General features: G+C 35.3%; 2 protein-coding genes across 2 annotated transcripts; both read right to left on the bottom strand.

Moving 5' to 3' along the window:
• Positions 1–844: 844 nt before the first annotated feature.
• Positions 845–9,490, bottom strand: LOC133867490 (protein GET4). The gene is made up of 12 exons (XM_062304287.1): positions 9,111–9,490; positions 8,316–8,395; positions 8,058–8,136; positions 7,318–7,399; positions 6,844–6,994; positions 6,398–6,488; positions 3,474–3,557; positions 3,015–3,061; positions 2,631–2,759; positions 1,843–1,927; positions 1,542–1,622; positions 845–1,139 (listed from the first exon to the last, which is right to left on the bottom strand). Exons 1-12 carry the CDS (start codon positions 9,156–9,158, stop codon positions 1,122–1,124), a joined length of 975 nt encoding a protein of 324 aa, XP_062160271.1. The 5' UTR covers positions 9,159–9,490; the 3' UTR covers positions 845–1,121.
• Positions 9,491–13,237: 3,747 nt separating this feature from the next.
• LOC133866265 (uncharacterized) lies at positions 13,238–16,462 on the bottom strand. Its single transcript, XM_062302794.1, has 3 exons — positions 16,271–16,462; positions 14,139–14,994; positions 13,238–13,686 (listed from the first exon to the last, which is right to left on the bottom strand). The coding sequence occupies exons 1-3, from the start codon at positions 16,460–16,462 to the stop codon at positions 13,238–13,240; spliced, it is 1,497 nt and encodes a 498-aa protein (XP_062158778.1).
• Between the last annotated feature and the right edge of the window lie 363 nt (positions 16,463–16,825).

Below are 16,825 nucleotides of genomic sequence, written 5' to 3' on the forward strand. Positions count from 1 at the left end.
TTGACCATTGATCTTAAGATAGAGAACATAATCCTAGAAAGTGACTCTCTAACCATAGTTCTTGACCTCCAATAGAGTCACCTTACATTAGATTGGATGATCTCCACATTAGTTTCAGACATCTTTGATTTGCTAACCTCCCTCAATAGCTAGTCAACTTCTAAGGTTCACGAAAGCGCAAATTTCTGTACTTACAATTTAGCACATTTTTTCGAAAATATTCCCTCTATTTTTCTTTTGCTGAATCTACCTCTAGTTAGTGGAAAGGATCCCCTACAACTTTTCTATTATCTCCCCTCATCAAGAAAAAAAAAAGGTGGAAGCAGCATGGTCTTTCTTTTTACTGCAAGTAATGCCACATACTACACTCTCATCCCACCTCTATCTCAATGGGTTGATGTGGCAGTGTCCATTAGTCATTAAAAATGGCTGATAAACACTGCCACATCAACCCTATTGAATAGAAGTGTAGTATTCAGTACAAGTAATGCTAGAAGTGTAGTATTTAGCACAAGTAATGCTAGAAGTCTCCCTTGCGTCCCTCAAAAAATGATATAGTTTTTAAAATCACCATTTGATTTGTGATAAATCACTATTAAATTTTGATTAAATGGTGAATTTAAAAGCCACATCATTTTTAGAGAGACTCTTAGAATTACCCATTTAGTATTACTCTTCTACCAACTTCTTAAGGACATTCTCATCCCTTAAATGGGCAAAACCCTCTTAATTAACCTCTGGCAAAGCATGCAGATAGATGAAAGCTGAATAACCCACACATGGTCTTTTGTGGGTGGGGTATGGAAGCTGGGTAAGACACATTTGCTAGAATATCAAGATAATGTAGCAGCCAGAAACATGGGTATAATTCAAATAATCTATCAATAATAAAAGCCCAGAGTATAGACTTTTGTGTAGTAAGCAAGGATACAGTTGGGATAAAAAATAATGGAAGTCTTTCTCCTCACTGAAGAAAATAAAATTACAATCACTAGAAACCCAGAAACACTAAAAAAAAATGGGCAAGAAGAGCCATACGGATCAATTACTCCTTTTGAAGGCACAGCAAAGGTAGTTGCAGGATCACAAAGGTAGAGAGTGATTGAACTTGTGTCACATTGCTATTCACCTCCCATCAACTGCACAATAAATATCAGCATCTCAATAAATATTTTTTATTATTCAAACAAAAAGCCTTTTTCCCCCTTCTCTACCATCTTAAGAAAGAGAGAAAAAGGAAAAGAGAACTAATACAAAGCCAGATAAAAAGGGGGGGTGGGAAAAAAAAAATTTAAAAATGGCACCCTGCATGAGCACAAGGTATTCAGATATTCACAAATAGTTTCTTTCCTTCGCAGATCATCTATTTAATGAAATATTTCATTCTTTGAACGGTAGGGGGGCAATGCAAATTTTTCTAAAACAAAGGGGTTGGTTTTAAAGTTTTATAGTTTATAGATACACTACAATTGTCTGGATAATTTAGAGTGGAAAAATATAATTAACCCATAGAAGAATCACTTCAAGGTAATGAATAATACCTTGAAGATATCCCCAAACACCCCTTGCAGGGGATTTCTACGCCGCACTCCATAGAACTTCTCAGCAATTTCATCTAGCAACTATAAACCATAATCTTCATGTTAGAATTAACACAAAGTTAGGCCAAAAGAATTAAGTATAAAGTAAAATAAAATCAAGCAAAAATGCCAATAGCTCATTCACTCAGAACTCAGACAATATAAAATTGACAGATCGCAAAATAGGGCATAACTCTTTATATCTAGTAGGAGATGTATTCTTAAAAATCAAGAAATTGGAATCAATAGAGAAAATGCACACCTCATTAAATGCAGGATCCCTTTCTATGCTTGTCTTGTAATTTGTTTTCAACATATTAAAAAGAGGCAGAGCATCTCTCTGCAATCTGGATTGGAAAGAATATTTGGATTAATCAATGATCCTCATACCAAACCTCTCTAAAATCACAATCGAAGCAGAAAGTATGGCTAATGTTGAGCACCAATGTTTCACTAAAAGCGTGCATGGAAAAAATAGTTGGAGCAGAAGCAGGACAAAGACTTGAAGTTTGAATGTAATGTCTCTCCAGTCATCACCATTTAAAGATATAGGCACTACAGATTATGAATCAGAGATTCACATCTGTTATAAATTTTGTTTCAGTGATGACATAGTAAAACATATCAAATTTATCTTTTCTTTACTTATTTCTTTTGTTATTCCACAAGTTTAGTAATTCCCCAACAGAACACAAGAATAGAGAAATTTCCTGATTTCTCCAACAATTATATTCATATCTCAATTTTTTATTTTTTATTACTTATTTAAGTAGTATTTCTGTTTATCTCACGAATGATCTAACTTGATTTTTATTTATTGACATTTTCTTTTTGAGGAAGGGAGGTTAATAAAACAATTATCATACTGAGCACACTTGAAAAAATGCCAGCATTTGAATAATAGAGCCGTCATATCAACATATTCCAAACTGTACAGCGACCCTGCATTGCATACCAACTTCATTGAGCTGGCACTAAAGGAATGCATCCATCCTCTGCAGCTTGTACTAATACTGACTTGATATAAAGGAAAAATAAAATACAACTTACGTTTGCAAAAGATAGATGATGAACTGGATCAGATCTGATTGGGGAAACTCAAGCTGCTTAGATTCCACTTGTTTCTTTATCTCATCCATGAGACAGTTAGCATCTCTCAGATTACCTGCAGATAAATACCTATCATGAAAATAACAAAAATGTTTAATAGGTTTCGAAACTCAGTACCTCATTGTGGAATTTAAAAAGTACATAAATAAACAAGGAAGAGGGGCTAGCCAGGGGAGGAACTCAATATTGTGCAATTATTATCAAGTATATGAAGCATGCTTTCTTTACGTAATTCCCAATTTTGAGCATCCTTCAAAAAGGATATTAATGAATAATGATACTAGTCAATCACAACTCAAGTATCGAGTTCTTGAGTGTTCTTACATTAAAATTGCCCGTGCAATGGCCAAATCATCTTCACCTGGATAACACTGCAAAGTTGAGAACTAAATTAATTGAATAAAAGACTATCCAACCAAAAACAAAAAAGGAAATATTATGGTGAAGCTGATACAGATAGTAGCTTGCTCAAGATATCCAATTATTAATTATAAGTTCTGTTAGATGGGCACATTTCAAGAAATTTGCATATTGGTTTTCAGCATGAATCACTTTGATGAATAACTCAAAATTTTTATTTAAGACTAAGAAGACAATCAAGAAAGTAAATTGTAATTTCAACAATAAAATGTAATGAAATATTTAAAAAGTGAAACCAAATAATATAGCTGGGATGCCACATCATGTTTCAACACAAAAAGTATGGATGGTATAATCTTTGGTACCTCAGCATCTTATTAGTAATATTCATGAAAATGAAAGATAAAGAGTAAGGACACTAACCTTTCCCATAAAATTTACTAGAACAGAAGCAAACTTCTTTGGGTTGTTTCCTCTAACAAAATGGTATGATACTCTAGCCATGTCCTGCAAGAAAGCAGTGCATTGGTACATAATGAGCCACCGAAATGAAGGCCAAGACTACACACGGACTAAAATGTACTTTCAGGTTTCGAGGAACAATGATGCTATCACGAAAATAATAATACGAAATCAACAAAGTGAAAATATGTTCCAAATGGGTGAAGCATGTTAGTCCATGTTGAACTAAGCAATTCGTTGAAAAAAAATTACGTGGTTCGGGATTATGCCTTCATCCATGGAAGCGAGCAGCTTTTTCACTATATTATTAAAACAAAGTAGGGTCACCTAGGGCTGTAAATGAATTGAACTATTCATAAATAGCTCAAGCTCAACTTGTATAAACACAACTCGAGTTCGATTTATTTAATAAATGAATCAAGCTAACTCATTTATTAAAGGAACCAAACTTGTACAAACATGTCTTGACTCGTATAGGCTAGTATCAACTCGTATAACTTCATTTTTATTATTTCTTCTAGGTTTTTTTTTTTTTTTTAATTATTATTATCATTACTTTGTAATGAGAACATCTTGAGTATTTAAAAGGATCAAATGGAACTCTTCCAATGTAATGGATACAGTTTGAATTCTTGTAATTGTGAGTCATAATATACATACGCGTGTGCGTAAATGATTTGCGTGTTTAACATTCTAGATGAGGTTAGAAATTAGAAAATATAATATAAATAGTGTAGTTCATTATAAACAATTATATATGATTTATTACAAATACAAAGTTGGTGAAGTTAATTTTTATAAGTTTATAAATAAATTTAATTCATCTAATTAACTCAAATGACAAAATCTTAAACATACTTAAGTAACTAATTATTAGCATGGATTTATGAAAAAAATAAACAATGGCAATATTTAATTTATATAAGGAATAAATAAGCTAATTGAACATCTTGTGGACAAGTTCGAGTTTGTTCGAAAAATAAATGACCAAGTTCGAACAAATTATCTAACTTGGTGATAAGCTCGAGCCCGACTGCTATTTGAAACAAAATTAGACGAATCAAGCTTAAAAATTCAATACTCAGCACGATTATAGCCCTACAGTTATTAATTAAAACCTTATCTTGGTACATGAAAGTTACCCATAAACCCTTACCATACCACCAAGGGCTTTGCCCCCAGCACCCCCCAAAACCTATTGTTCAACCCAACACAAAAAATTCCTTCATCCAAGAAAGACCTACATTGGGACCCATGGGTTCACTCCGCTCATTTGGCTATGCTCCACCCATGAGGCCTTAGAACTAGAGACTAGTGTAAATCCCACATTTTGAATATGAGCCACTATCTCTAACAGTTCAAGAGAACAACTCCCTCAATCCAAAGAACCGCTACAATGTAGAATTTGTGATTTTATTTTTCATCTTCCCCTATATACTTTTTTTATTATAATTCTTCCCAAAAACTTTGTATCTAGCAAATGTAATTGATAATAATACCCAGCTTAACATGTTTGAATTTAACCTAATATTCAATAAATTGTTTTTTTATAAAAGTAATCGAAATATCATTTTTTGATGATGGGGAACCCCTCCAAAGTAGAGCAACTTCGTGTACCCACCCCTGTCAGACAAACTCCGGCTATGGGCAAAGCGTTTCCTCCACATGAATGGAGTAATCGAAATATCATTAAAAAGCGCAAAAGGCATAACCCAAATACACAAAAAGTGTACAAGAGATACACTTGGCTAGAAAGAGAAAAATGTCAAGAAAATCATAAAACTAAGCAAATTAAGATAATCTAAAGCAGTTGTCCAGTGGTAAAAAGTTTTGAAAAAGAAAGACTTCAGTTTCACCACTGTCCTCTCGTGGCTTCAAAACTTCTATCATTTCTTTCCCTCCAAAGACACATAAAAGGCAGGACAAAACCATCTTCCACATTTTTGCAATCTGAGGACTGCCGCACAACCCTCTCCAATAAGCAAAAAGGTTTCCCACTCAACTAGGCATAACCCAACCTAACCCAACATGACTGAAAATAGCACTTCTTAAGGCACTAATAACCTTACAATAGAGTAGAAGATGATCCATAGACTCTCCACTCCTCTTACACATATAGCACCAATCAATCACAATGACATGCCGCTTCCTTAAGTTATCCATGGTAACGATCTTCCCAAGGGCGGCCAGCCAAGCAAAATACTCTGCTCTCATAGAAACCTTATTCCACAAAATACTCTTCCAAGAACAAGGATGTTATAGAAAGATATAACATCGAAAAACTTTATCTTGGAAGGGGTCTAGCAAAGCTTGTCTTCACCTCCTCATCTCAATCTAAATGAGTACAAGAAGTTGAAAAACGAAGTAAAGACATCCACCTCCCTATCGTGAGCCGCTCCAATAAAGCTTACATTCCACTAATGGGAGTCACTAGATAATTCCAAGTGAATCTACCACGAAAGCATCCTTAATGCAAGCAATACTATACAAATCCGGGAAAGCTTCCTTTAGAGCCTGAACTCCATACCACATGTCATGCTAGAATCTAATCTTTAGCAATCCCCTACCTCAATTCTAGGGCTAGAAAATTCCCTCAGCCCCTCCTAATAATTTTTTTATAACCCCACCCCAGACAACCGATTAACTTCATTTGAAAATCACCCACCCCACGAGCTACCATATTTAGAATCCACTACAACTCTACACAAGGCCTCTCTAAGAAATCTAATGTTGCTTAATCAAGAAAAAACCAACAATGAACTGTAAGGCTCATAGTTAGACCCCAAAAAAGAAGGAAAAAAGGGAAAAATAAGGCTCATAAATTAGAGAGCAGCAGCAACAACCAGATACTTCTTGAAGACTACATTTTTTGTCATCAAACCTACCACTTCAGGAGATTCGGAATATATATATTCAGCCAGCATAACATGTAATTCAGGAGATCCATTCCTATGTGCTCCAAACTCCACAGACCACCTGTAAAACATAAGACGAATATTTAGGAATGCATTTTCCATGCTGTATGACAAACCCACAACTGATGCAAAAGCAGTATGACAAGCTGGGTACAAAAGCAATAGGTTTTCAGATACATCCTACAGATAGTCCTCCAATAATGCTTTTCCGAGAGATTATTCCAGAGACAAACAGCACAAGGTAGGATATTGGAAGCTTTAATACATGAATTTCAAACCAAATACACTGTTACACCAACAAAGAGATTTGAAATAAAAATGGACATACTAACATCCACTAAAAGCACCCAAACAATTGCAAGAGTAAACATGACCATGAAGATCTTTTACAACCAAGAAAACAAGTGCAGTCTCACTTTATCGCAGCCTTTAAGAATGATGAGCAGCCCTCTACACGTGTTTTTGCTGCCCCAAGGGCTTCAGAAATTTGTTGCATTTCATCGTCATCTGGTAAGTGTTGTGGCAGAGGAATCTGAGGAAACATCTTGTAAATTTTCCTGACACGGTCTAACATAGACATTTTGTCATAATCACAAAGAAAGACATGCATCAAAATGTTAATATGACCAGAAAAACATAGATGGTCAACTTAACATGTGGTGTAACTATACAATCCAGTTAAATTACATAACTTCCCCAAGTTATAACACATGTAGAGAACAATCAAAACCAAGTTAGCAGACCTGGCCCAGGGAGAGTTAGTAAGAAAAAAAAGATAACATTAGAAGTAAGAGACCAAGAGAGACTTATCAAAAAAAAAAAAAGAACTGACCAAGAGAGTGTTCATGATCATTAAAAATTACATCACAGGGAAAGATAAGTGAACTGACCAAGGGTTTCATTGTCATAAGGAATTTTCGCTTTAACAAGTGTCTCCACAAACAACACAGCAAGCTCCGCCCCACAAGTAATCTGAAATGTTTTTCAAGTGTGTCAATGGAATAGATTCAAAAAAGATACGAAGAACTATCATTTTATGACAAATCATGCACAATTCATTAAAATTTCGGTTATATAAATCTTCAAAAACATGATTAAAATAAATGACATGAATAAAGATTTGGATAAATCCATAAACATGTGCCCAACTAGCCATCCACGGGCATACCTTTCTATTGGAGAAGATTGTGCTTTGTCCTTAGTCAATCCAAATTTATATCCCAAAGTTAGGCATAGTCATTTGCAACCCCATATCTAAATTATATAAAGTTGTGTATCAACTAGTGGAAGATATACATGTAAGCAGCAACAAGATTTCAAACACTTAATATGCCAATGTAGAAAAATATGGCAATGGGAGAAATGTGTGAGATCTTTATTTAGTGTTTTATAATTATCTGCATCGATCATTGATAGTATCAAATGCAATATCCACAGCACTAGACATAAATAGAACCAATTATCATCTTAGATTCTTAGGAATGCAAAATCAGTATATCAGCATCCAGCCCAGATCCAATTTATTCACAGGCCGATTGTCAAATCCCATATCTTATAATTATTTATAACACACAAAGCAGAGAAAAGTCAACTCCACAACATAGGAATATTGGACTAGGAGAAGAATAACCTGCTCATGTTTCAATTGGATGCATGCACCCGATTGAAGGATATCCAAGGCTTCATAATTCCTCTGAGCAGATGTATATCTGAGACAAAGCATGCATGTTTCATCAGAGTGCATACCTTAGATTGAAACAGGAGTAATTCACTTATATGCTAATGAGAAGTGACAAGTGCGAATGACCTTTAAAGAACAAAGACATTGAGTTCATTAAATAATTATGTCAAATATGGTTTGGGGGCGGGGTTAGGATAATGCGTATACCTTGCACTGATAGATTTGTACATTTGTTGAGCTCCATAATAATTACCCTCTTCCACAACTTTCTCTAATTTCTCTATATGCTGCATATAACAACAAAAAGAAGGTAGCATAATCAAAACTCATTATCTTAATTCATTGAAACCCACTTGGACCAACAAAGTGGAATCCATGACAAGTCAAAACCCCAAAATAAATATTAGATTACATTGTGGAACAAAAATTATCAGTCCCAGAATCTTGCAAAGAGTTTTTTTTATGTGATATAAGACATTCAAACCACCCAACAAAATCTGATAACGAATCTACACATATAATTGAGACTCACTGTCTTGCTTTCAATCCCATCAGTTACGTTTATGCTGCCCTTCGTTGCTGATAAAAACCCCAGCTACACAATACAATTTTTGATTTTTGATTTTTGATTTTTGATTTTTGATTTTTGATTTTTGATTTTTGATTTTTGATTTTTGATTTTTGATTTTTGATTTTTGATTTTTGGTTGAAAAACGCATATATGCACACAAAAATGAACATGAGCTCAAATCTGAGAAAACGTAATGTCCCAGTTAAATTATTAATCCAAAAAGAGAAAATAAACTGTTTATACACAAGTATACTAAAAGAAAACAAAATTGTAAATACCAAATGAGTAAAAAAAAATTAAGCATATTCAATATCAGAAACAACAGCAAACGTGGAAAAAATATTCAGATTTTGGGCTTTCTCGATGTTTCTTCCATTGTCTTCTCACCGACTAAAAACAGAGAATTAAAGCACACATGATGTAGTGGGTACCTCTTGAGCCGGAGGGAGTGTGCCTCTCTTGGGTCTCTCCCGCGACATGACTTCAGCGTGAGACAACACTCCTCTTCTTTCTTCTTCGGTGGCAAAGATACGCCTGATTCGGTATCGATGAGGATCAAGTTAGAAGTGAAAGACACAAAGGGTTTTTTGGGTCTTCACTCTACCATGGTCTCTCCCTTGGAAGCCTCCATGTGGAGGACTTGGATCAGTGCCACGGCAACGATTACGGCCAGAATCAACGAAAAGTGAAAAAAGTGAAAAAAGTAAAAACGAAAAGGGTAAAATCACAAATTAAGGACTTCTTTCTAAATTTGAACGAATGTTGAAGATCGTGATGCTCCCCTAAATAGAAAGAGGGCTGCTACAACTACACCCAACTCCTCACACCTAAATCTCTACACCCTAATGTCACGTCTCATATATATATATATATATATATATATATATATATATATTTTAATTTTCTCGTTTTCCACCCGAATCGCCCACATCGACCCGAACCACCCGTTCTAGCCCTTCCCTGCCCAGCCGACAAGGATCCGGTTGTTCTGGCTGGGGAACAACCAGATCTTGGCTAGCCGGCCGGGATCCGACCGTTCTGGCTTAAGCGAGGACTGTCGACTCTCCAAATCTCGAGATGCAGTCGCCAGCCGGAAAAAGAGAAGAACAAGAACCAAAAAGAGAGAGAGTGTTGGTTGAAAAAAAAATAAAAAACCTGAAAATACCAAGTCGGGGTATAAAAAATGGGTGTGGGACTTTGGGGATAAGTGTAGCATTTTCCCTAAATATAATATTTAGAGCATTTTCAGTAATAATTGCTATTTTTAATTACTTAAAATATACATTTTTAATACAAACTTTAACAAATTATTTATTGATTATTTTTCAAAATTTTGAAGGACATCAAAACCAATAAAAAACAAAAAGTAAACTATTGTCCTTAATATTATATTGGACAGAAATTAGTTACAAATTGGTTTGTAGCCAATTCTTACAAATCAGTTAATAAAGTGACATGTAAGAAACATATGTTTTTTTAATGAGGAATGCTACAACGTCATCCTGCGTCGTCCATCTCGAATGATGTGAATGCAATTTTTTATTCTTAAAAAATATGCATTAAAAAAGGGCGTTAACTAGCTCATATATATATATATATATATATATATATATATATATATATATATATATATATATATATATATATATATATATATCAAATGAAACTAAGAGTCTCCTTCTAGCAATAAGATCTCAAGAATTAACAAAAATGTGGGGTTTTGCTCTAGCGATTCCCGAAGTCTGAATGCAGAGAGTTAAGGGCACAAGCATTTTCGTGTTTAGGAGGAGGGAAGCCCTATGCTTCTCTCCTCCCAAGATGTTTTCGGTTTGTTTCTTTAGATTCTAGTAGGTTTTTTAATCTCTCTTGGGGCGTAGTCGGACTCCTAGAGAAGAAGGGGTTTTTTTTCTCATCCTGCTCAGGGATGGAGAAGTAGTTGTTTCTTGTTTTATTGTGGCTTCTTCTTTTGGTTCAGTGGGTTATACTGGTGGTGGATCTCTCCATTTCCCAACCATTGAGCTTTGATTCGTGGGTTTTTCGGTTCTGATGTGTGGAGTCCGGTGCTGATTGTGTATCAAAATGGGTCTTCCTAGAAAGCATAGATTTGTTATGCGATGAAAGGGTCTCCAATCGGGGCAACAAGAGGATGTTCTGGAAGATATTCGGTTTTTTGTTGCTAAGAATGGCCTTAGTCCCCTGATCTAGAGCTGTTTGCTTCTCCTCAAAAAGGTCTGGCTGATGAGGATGAACAAATTAGGACCGCCAGAGCCGGCAACAACGGTAAACGACTTTCTTTAGGACGGTTTCGAGTGAAGAGCAGTTACAATCTAAGGTAACCGCTCTCCTGCAGAAGGGGAAACAAGCCTAGGATTTCGGGAAACAAAAGATGGAAAAAACCGTCAAGTAAAAAGGGGCCTTGAACCAACGCGAATATAGGGGACATTGATGAAATGGTTTTGGCATTTCCATGTGTTCGACCAATGAGCTTGAAGTTTTTTGTTTGTGTGTGTTGTTGTATTTTCTCATGCAGCCTGCTCTGTTTTTTTAGATCTATACCTAATCTGTAAAAGTTATTTTATAGCTCAGAATGTGTGCTCTCTCCTAAATCAAGCAGAGGCTTATGTATACGTAGATGCATCTTCTGTTATCTAGGTAATCTTGTAGCAGATGTGGTTTGTAATGGTCTGAATCTAACTTTGCCTGGGTGGAGGACACTCTGTCACTGTGCCTCTGACTTAGTTTATTATGGAATCTTTGTAACCCTGAATATTAGACCGTTTTGTCTCTTTTATACATATCGGAAAATAAATGCTAGCCTTTCCAAAACTTTCTTCCAAAATTTTGTTCCCAAGTGACATGTCATAATCTCATGAGATTGTGATACATTTTTCCAAAATGATAGATCACATGAGATTGTGACACATTTTTCCAAAAGAGTCTCCTTCTAGCGTATTTCAAACCTTTCCCCCAAAATTTTCAGCTCCGCCCTCTCGTATCTCTCCTTCCTCCCGGTAGTGCAACTCCTCCCTCCCCCTGTGAACGTCGCGGCCTCTCTCCCTCCTCCCTCCAGATCAGCCATCCCTTAGTGCGGCGACAAATCGTGGGGCCAAGTTCTTTCCCTCCCCCCTCTTTCACCAAGCAGCACTGGCCACCACCAAGCAATGTAGTCGCCTCCAGTGCCTTTGCCCACCACCAGCAGTGCCGCCGCCCACCACCAGTAGTGCCACCCCCCACCGGTCTGTTTTTCTTTTGATTTTTTTTTTTTTGGGATTTACTCATCTGGGTTTTGCTTAGAGTTGTTGGTTTTGGTCTATAATATTAGGAATCATAAAATATTTTAGGAATCATAAAACGTCCTCCACTGTCGGACACTACATTTTTCTGGTAAATTGGTATTACTTTTTCAGCTAAACCCATAATGGTTTTGATCTAGATTTTTTTTTTCCCAGTTTGCCTTCACGAATTAATTTTGATTCCCTCTGGCAGACGATTTTTGCTTTTAGACTTTCTAGTTGGCTAATGTTTCCCCCGTTTGGCTTTTGTATTTGTGGTTGTTGTTTTACATGTTTGTTTGTGTAGCTGATGTGTTTGATGATTTGCTTGTATTTTTTGCTTTTGGGTTTCTGGTTTATTCTACAGATGGTAGTTTCAGTTTGTTGGTTTAATTTAATTTGGAGTACATATTTGTTGTTGGGAGCCTGCGATTTATGTACCAGAGATTAGGCAAATTTTTGTTACTAAGAAAATTTAACTTGCTACAAATATAGAGACGGTGGTGTGTTAGTGTTTGACTAAATTAAACAAAGTTATTAAGAAAGTGAAAGGAAATGATCCTTGTGGTTTGTGTGGTATGGTGCTTGAGACTCACTTTTTGTTTTTGCTGGATGGGTTTTTTTTGAAATTGGATTTTGTTTTAGTAGAAAATTTTGAACATTGGGAAAAAAAATCTGAATGTTGAATGCCGTCGAAACAAAATGCCATCATTGCTTTCTTTTTTTTTTTGAACGGAAAATTGCATCTTGCATATAAAGGTAAAAAAATAGTGACCCCAATACAGGGTATAGGGGCCGGAAAGCTCCCTACAAACAATGGAAAAAATACTTGGTGGAATTTCTTCCAACCAAACACACTCAACCTTATTACGTATAGCCTTTCTTACTAACTTATGAGCTACTTTGTTACAAATTCTAGGCACATGAACAAACTTTGTAGCCAGAAAGAAAATAAGATCCTGTTGAATACTCTCAATAAAATGGCCGGCTGTAGTGTAGTTGGGTGAATTTTGATTGATCTCTTGGACCACTTGACTAGCATCACCCTAAAAAATAACATCAAAGAATCCAACCTCTCGACAGAATTGGACTGCATGGTAGGCAGCCATTGTCTCAACCAGTGGCAGAGCTAGGATTTTGAGTGAGGAGGGTCAAGAATTTTTTTTTTAATGAATAAAAAAAACTAAAGTTGAACAAAAATTAATTAGAAATTTTAACTAACGCAATAAATAAATAATTGATCAAAATTAAACTAATTTTTAAAACATATAAATGTAACTTACAATTTAATTGAGTTGTCCTCGACGAGTCTTCATTCCTTGAAATCGCTGCATGATTTTTTCATTGTTGATAGTCTTGAATATATCCTTCTCAATGTACGTGACCAAATAATCATTCATCCACTGATCTCCCATTCTGTTACGTAAACGATTTTTAACAATATTCATTGCTGAAAATGCTCTTTCAACAGTTGCTATCGCAACTGATAGAATCAATGACAATGTCACCAATGAATAAACTAATGGATAGGTGATATATTTTTTCATCTCCACCATCTTCTCAGCAAGTTGTCCAATCCCTTTAAGTGTGGCAAATTCTTCACTAGAACGCATGTCAATGATATATGTTTCAAGTTGGTTGTCCAAAGTCATAAGTTGAATTGCTGAAAAATCATTCGGATAAAGCTGAGCAAGACAAAGTATATTATCCTTATTAAAGGCAGCAAACAAGTCATCTGGACTCAGGCACACAACACAAAGTAATAATTCATAATTCGCCTCAGTAAAGCGACTGTTAAGTTCTTGGAGTTGCATGTCCATAACAATATAATAAAGCTCCACACGATAATGATGCAAATTTGTCATGCTTTGAGCTTTTCTCCGTGATCGAGATTGGTACATATCATCCATATTGGGCACAACAATTTTTTTTTTTTTGCACAAAACAAAGAAATTTCTTCAAATAAAGAGTTTCACCCTTCTTCTCTCATAGCCTGTAAATGCTGCTTTGAAACTTCAACCAACTTCATTGCATTTAGAATATTTTGATCTTTTCGTTGTAATGCTTGAGATAACTCATTTGTAATCCCCAAAACACTTTTCATTAAATGTAAATTGAAAGCAAATTTAAAAGTCTGTAGCAACTGAATCAATATATTTGCTTCTGCTCTCTGTTCAGAATATAAACCATCTTCCACAATATCTTCAACCGCCTCGATGATAGAAGAAAACATGATAATAAGATTAATAATTGCACCATAATGAGAACTCCAACGTGTATCTCCAGGTCTCTTTAGATTCATTTCTTGATTCAAGCCACGACCAGTAGAAATTTCATTATTTTGTAGTGCTTCAACAACTTCAGCAATTCTTTTTTCACGAAGTGTGTCACGACGCTTGCATGATGCTCCAACAACATTAAAAACACTATTAACCAAGCTAAAAAAAGTTGCAATTTGGATGTGATTTTTAGCAACAACAACTAAAGTCAGTTGAAGCTGATGTGCAAAGCAATGAACATAATAGGCAGATGAGTTTTCATTCAAAATAAGTGTTTTAAGTCCATTCAACTTACCTCGCATATTGCTAGCTCCATCGTATCCTTGTCCTCTCAATTTGCTAATACTTAAATGATGTTTGATAAGTACTGACTCAATTGTCATCTTCAATGTTGCAGCCGTGGTATTGCTAACATGTGTGATGCCTAAAAAACGTTCAATCACATGACCCTTCTTATCTACATATCGCAAAACAATTGCCAATTGTTCTTTAACAGATATATCACGAGCTTCATCAACTAGGATAGCAAATGACGAGTCTCCAAGATCTTTAAGAATAGCATCTAGAGTTTCACTTGCTGCAGCATTTGCTATTTCTTTTTGAATGTCCGGTGCAGTCATTTGATGATTTTCAGGAGCATTTTCCAAGACTACCTTGTCAATTTCTTCATTATGTTTTGCTAGAAACTGCAACAATTCACGAAAATTTCCCTGATTACTTGAGTTTTTAGATTCATCATGGCCACAGAATGCTAAACCTTGTTGCTGTAAAAAGCGAATACAATTAACTGATGCATTCAAACGAGTTCTATAGTCTCTTTTTTGTTGATATGATTGCTTGTCAAAAAATGTTATGATGCTTTGTTTCTGATTTAACAAAGCTTCACATCTTTGTTGAGCTTGATTATGTGCACTATTGTGAGCCCTTACATGACTCTGTAACTTTTCTCTCTTTTTCCAATTTGTAAACCCTTCAATAACAAATGAGTCTCTTCCTGCTTGATTTCTAATGTCCGGTCTGAAGAGATAACAAAACAAGCAATACGCAGCATCTTTTAAAATGTTGTATTCCAACCAGTCAGAATATTCTTCGAACCATGCTGGATTAAAACGACGCCATGTTTTTCCAAATTGTGTTTGTGGAAAATTATGCTCAAATGGTTGACAAGGTTTTTTTTTTTGTAGATATACTCTTCGAATTTTGTCTCTATCACTAGGATGGTAATCTGAATTTTTTTTCCTTAAGCCTGGATTGGTTGGCAGATTTGCTAAATCTACCTCAAAACGAGCTCGTTTAGAATTTGATTGTAGCTCAATTGAATCATTGATCTCCATAATCTCACACAACTACAATTATATATTTTATACAATTAATATATGAAACCAAAACAATTATATATATATATTCCTAAACAATTAAATATAAAAACAATTATTAAAAAAAAAAGCAATCTAAATATATAAAAAAATAATTTCAAAAGAACAATTTAAATATAAAAAGCTTAAATCTTAATCAAAATAAAAGTTAAATACATATTTACATACCTGATAGGTCGGTTGAACTTTGAGGTTTGAAGGTTTATTTGAATGGATGAACCTTAACACTTGAGTAACTTAGAAGTCGAATCATTCTCCTCCTTCTCCTTTCTTTGATATCAGACTATCAGTGATTTCAATCTTGCTTGAATTTTGTCATTGTGTTAAGTTTAACCAAACATCCGCCTAAAAGCCTCAAATTCTCAAAATTTCTGAATGAGATTTGACATTCACACGGCAGGTTATGCAACACTCAATTGTCTCAAGCTATCAAGCAAGTCGCACTGTTAGACTGAGACACGCACGTCGTCCCGATTCCCAAAAGGCTATAGCCGCCACACCAATTGATGTATATATTTTTTTCCAAGCAAAAAGAATTCAATTCATTTGTTTTTTCTACATTAATTTATTTATTTTTTACACATGATTCATTTACATTAAATATATTTGCTTTTCATTAAATTTTTGCACGATTTCATTTGTTTTTTAACTTTTTTTTCTTTGCCTTTTGCATTAAATGTTGGACAACTTTCACAGTTTCACTTGACTTGTTTATTTGCCTTGCATTAAATGTGAAGACAGAACACTCTTCAGTCTTCACAAGATCACACCAGGCGGCAGGCACCAAGCCACCAGCTACGCATTCGGTCAGTCGGTCTACTTGATAGGCTGCTGCCACTGCCAGCTTGCAAATCATGATTGCATCTACAGACTCTACTAGAACGGTGCGTTTTGAGCTTTTGGATAAAGAAAGAAAAAAAAAATGTCGTCTTTTACCTTCATCAACTTCTGAAAGACCAAACTACCTATTTTCTAGTCTTCTTACAGAGTAAATAAACTGTAAATAGGAATGAGAAAGGTGAAAAAAAAAAAAAAAAAACTCACAACAAAGGGATTCCAGGGGGGCATTCCAGGGGTATAGAAAAAAATATACCCTCTGCAAAAAAAATTTATAAGAAGTGAGGGGGGGCATTTGCCCCCCTCCCTCCGCCCCTGGTCTCAGCCATCTTAGGAGCCACTTGCAATTGAAAAGGGATGCTTCTAGCCCCAAAAAATCTCC

Source organism: Alnus glutinosa, chromosome 4, assembly GCF_958979055.1.
Source record: "Alnus glutinosa chromosome 4, dhAlnGlut1.1, whole genome shotgun sequence".
Classification (NCBI taxonomy): Eukaryota; Viridiplantae; Streptophyta; class Magnoliopsida; order Fagales; family Betulaceae; genus Alnus; species Alnus glutinosa.

Excerpts from the sequence above, each read along its gene's own strand:
- LOC133867490 (XM_062304287.1), bottom strand. The coding sequence starts at position 9,158 with ATGTCGCGGGAGAGACCCAAGAGAGGCACACTCCCTCCGGCTCAAGAG. Across the intron at positions 8,137-8,315 it reads TACAAATCTATCAGTGCAAG|ATATACATCTGCTCAGAGGA; the intron begins GTATACGCATTA and ends GCTTTGTCTCAG. Across the intron at positions 6,995-7,317 it reads TTATGACAATGAAACCCTTG|ACCGTGTCAGGAAAATTTAC; the intron begins GTCAGTTCACTT and ends TGTCTATGTTAG.
- LOC133866265 (XM_062302794.1), bottom strand. The coding sequence starts at position 16,462 with ATGATTTGCAAGCTGGCAGTGGCAGCAGCCTATCAAGTAGACCGACTG. Across the intron at positions 14,995-16,270 it reads TCCAACATTTAATGCAAAAG|CAACAAGGTTTAGCATTCTG; the intron begins GCAAAGAAAAAA and ends CGCTTTTTACAG. Across the intron at positions 13,687-14,138 it reads TGAAGATATTGTGGAAGATG|ATGACTTGTTTGCTGCCTTT; the intron begins GTTTATATTCTG and ends GCCTGAGTCCAG.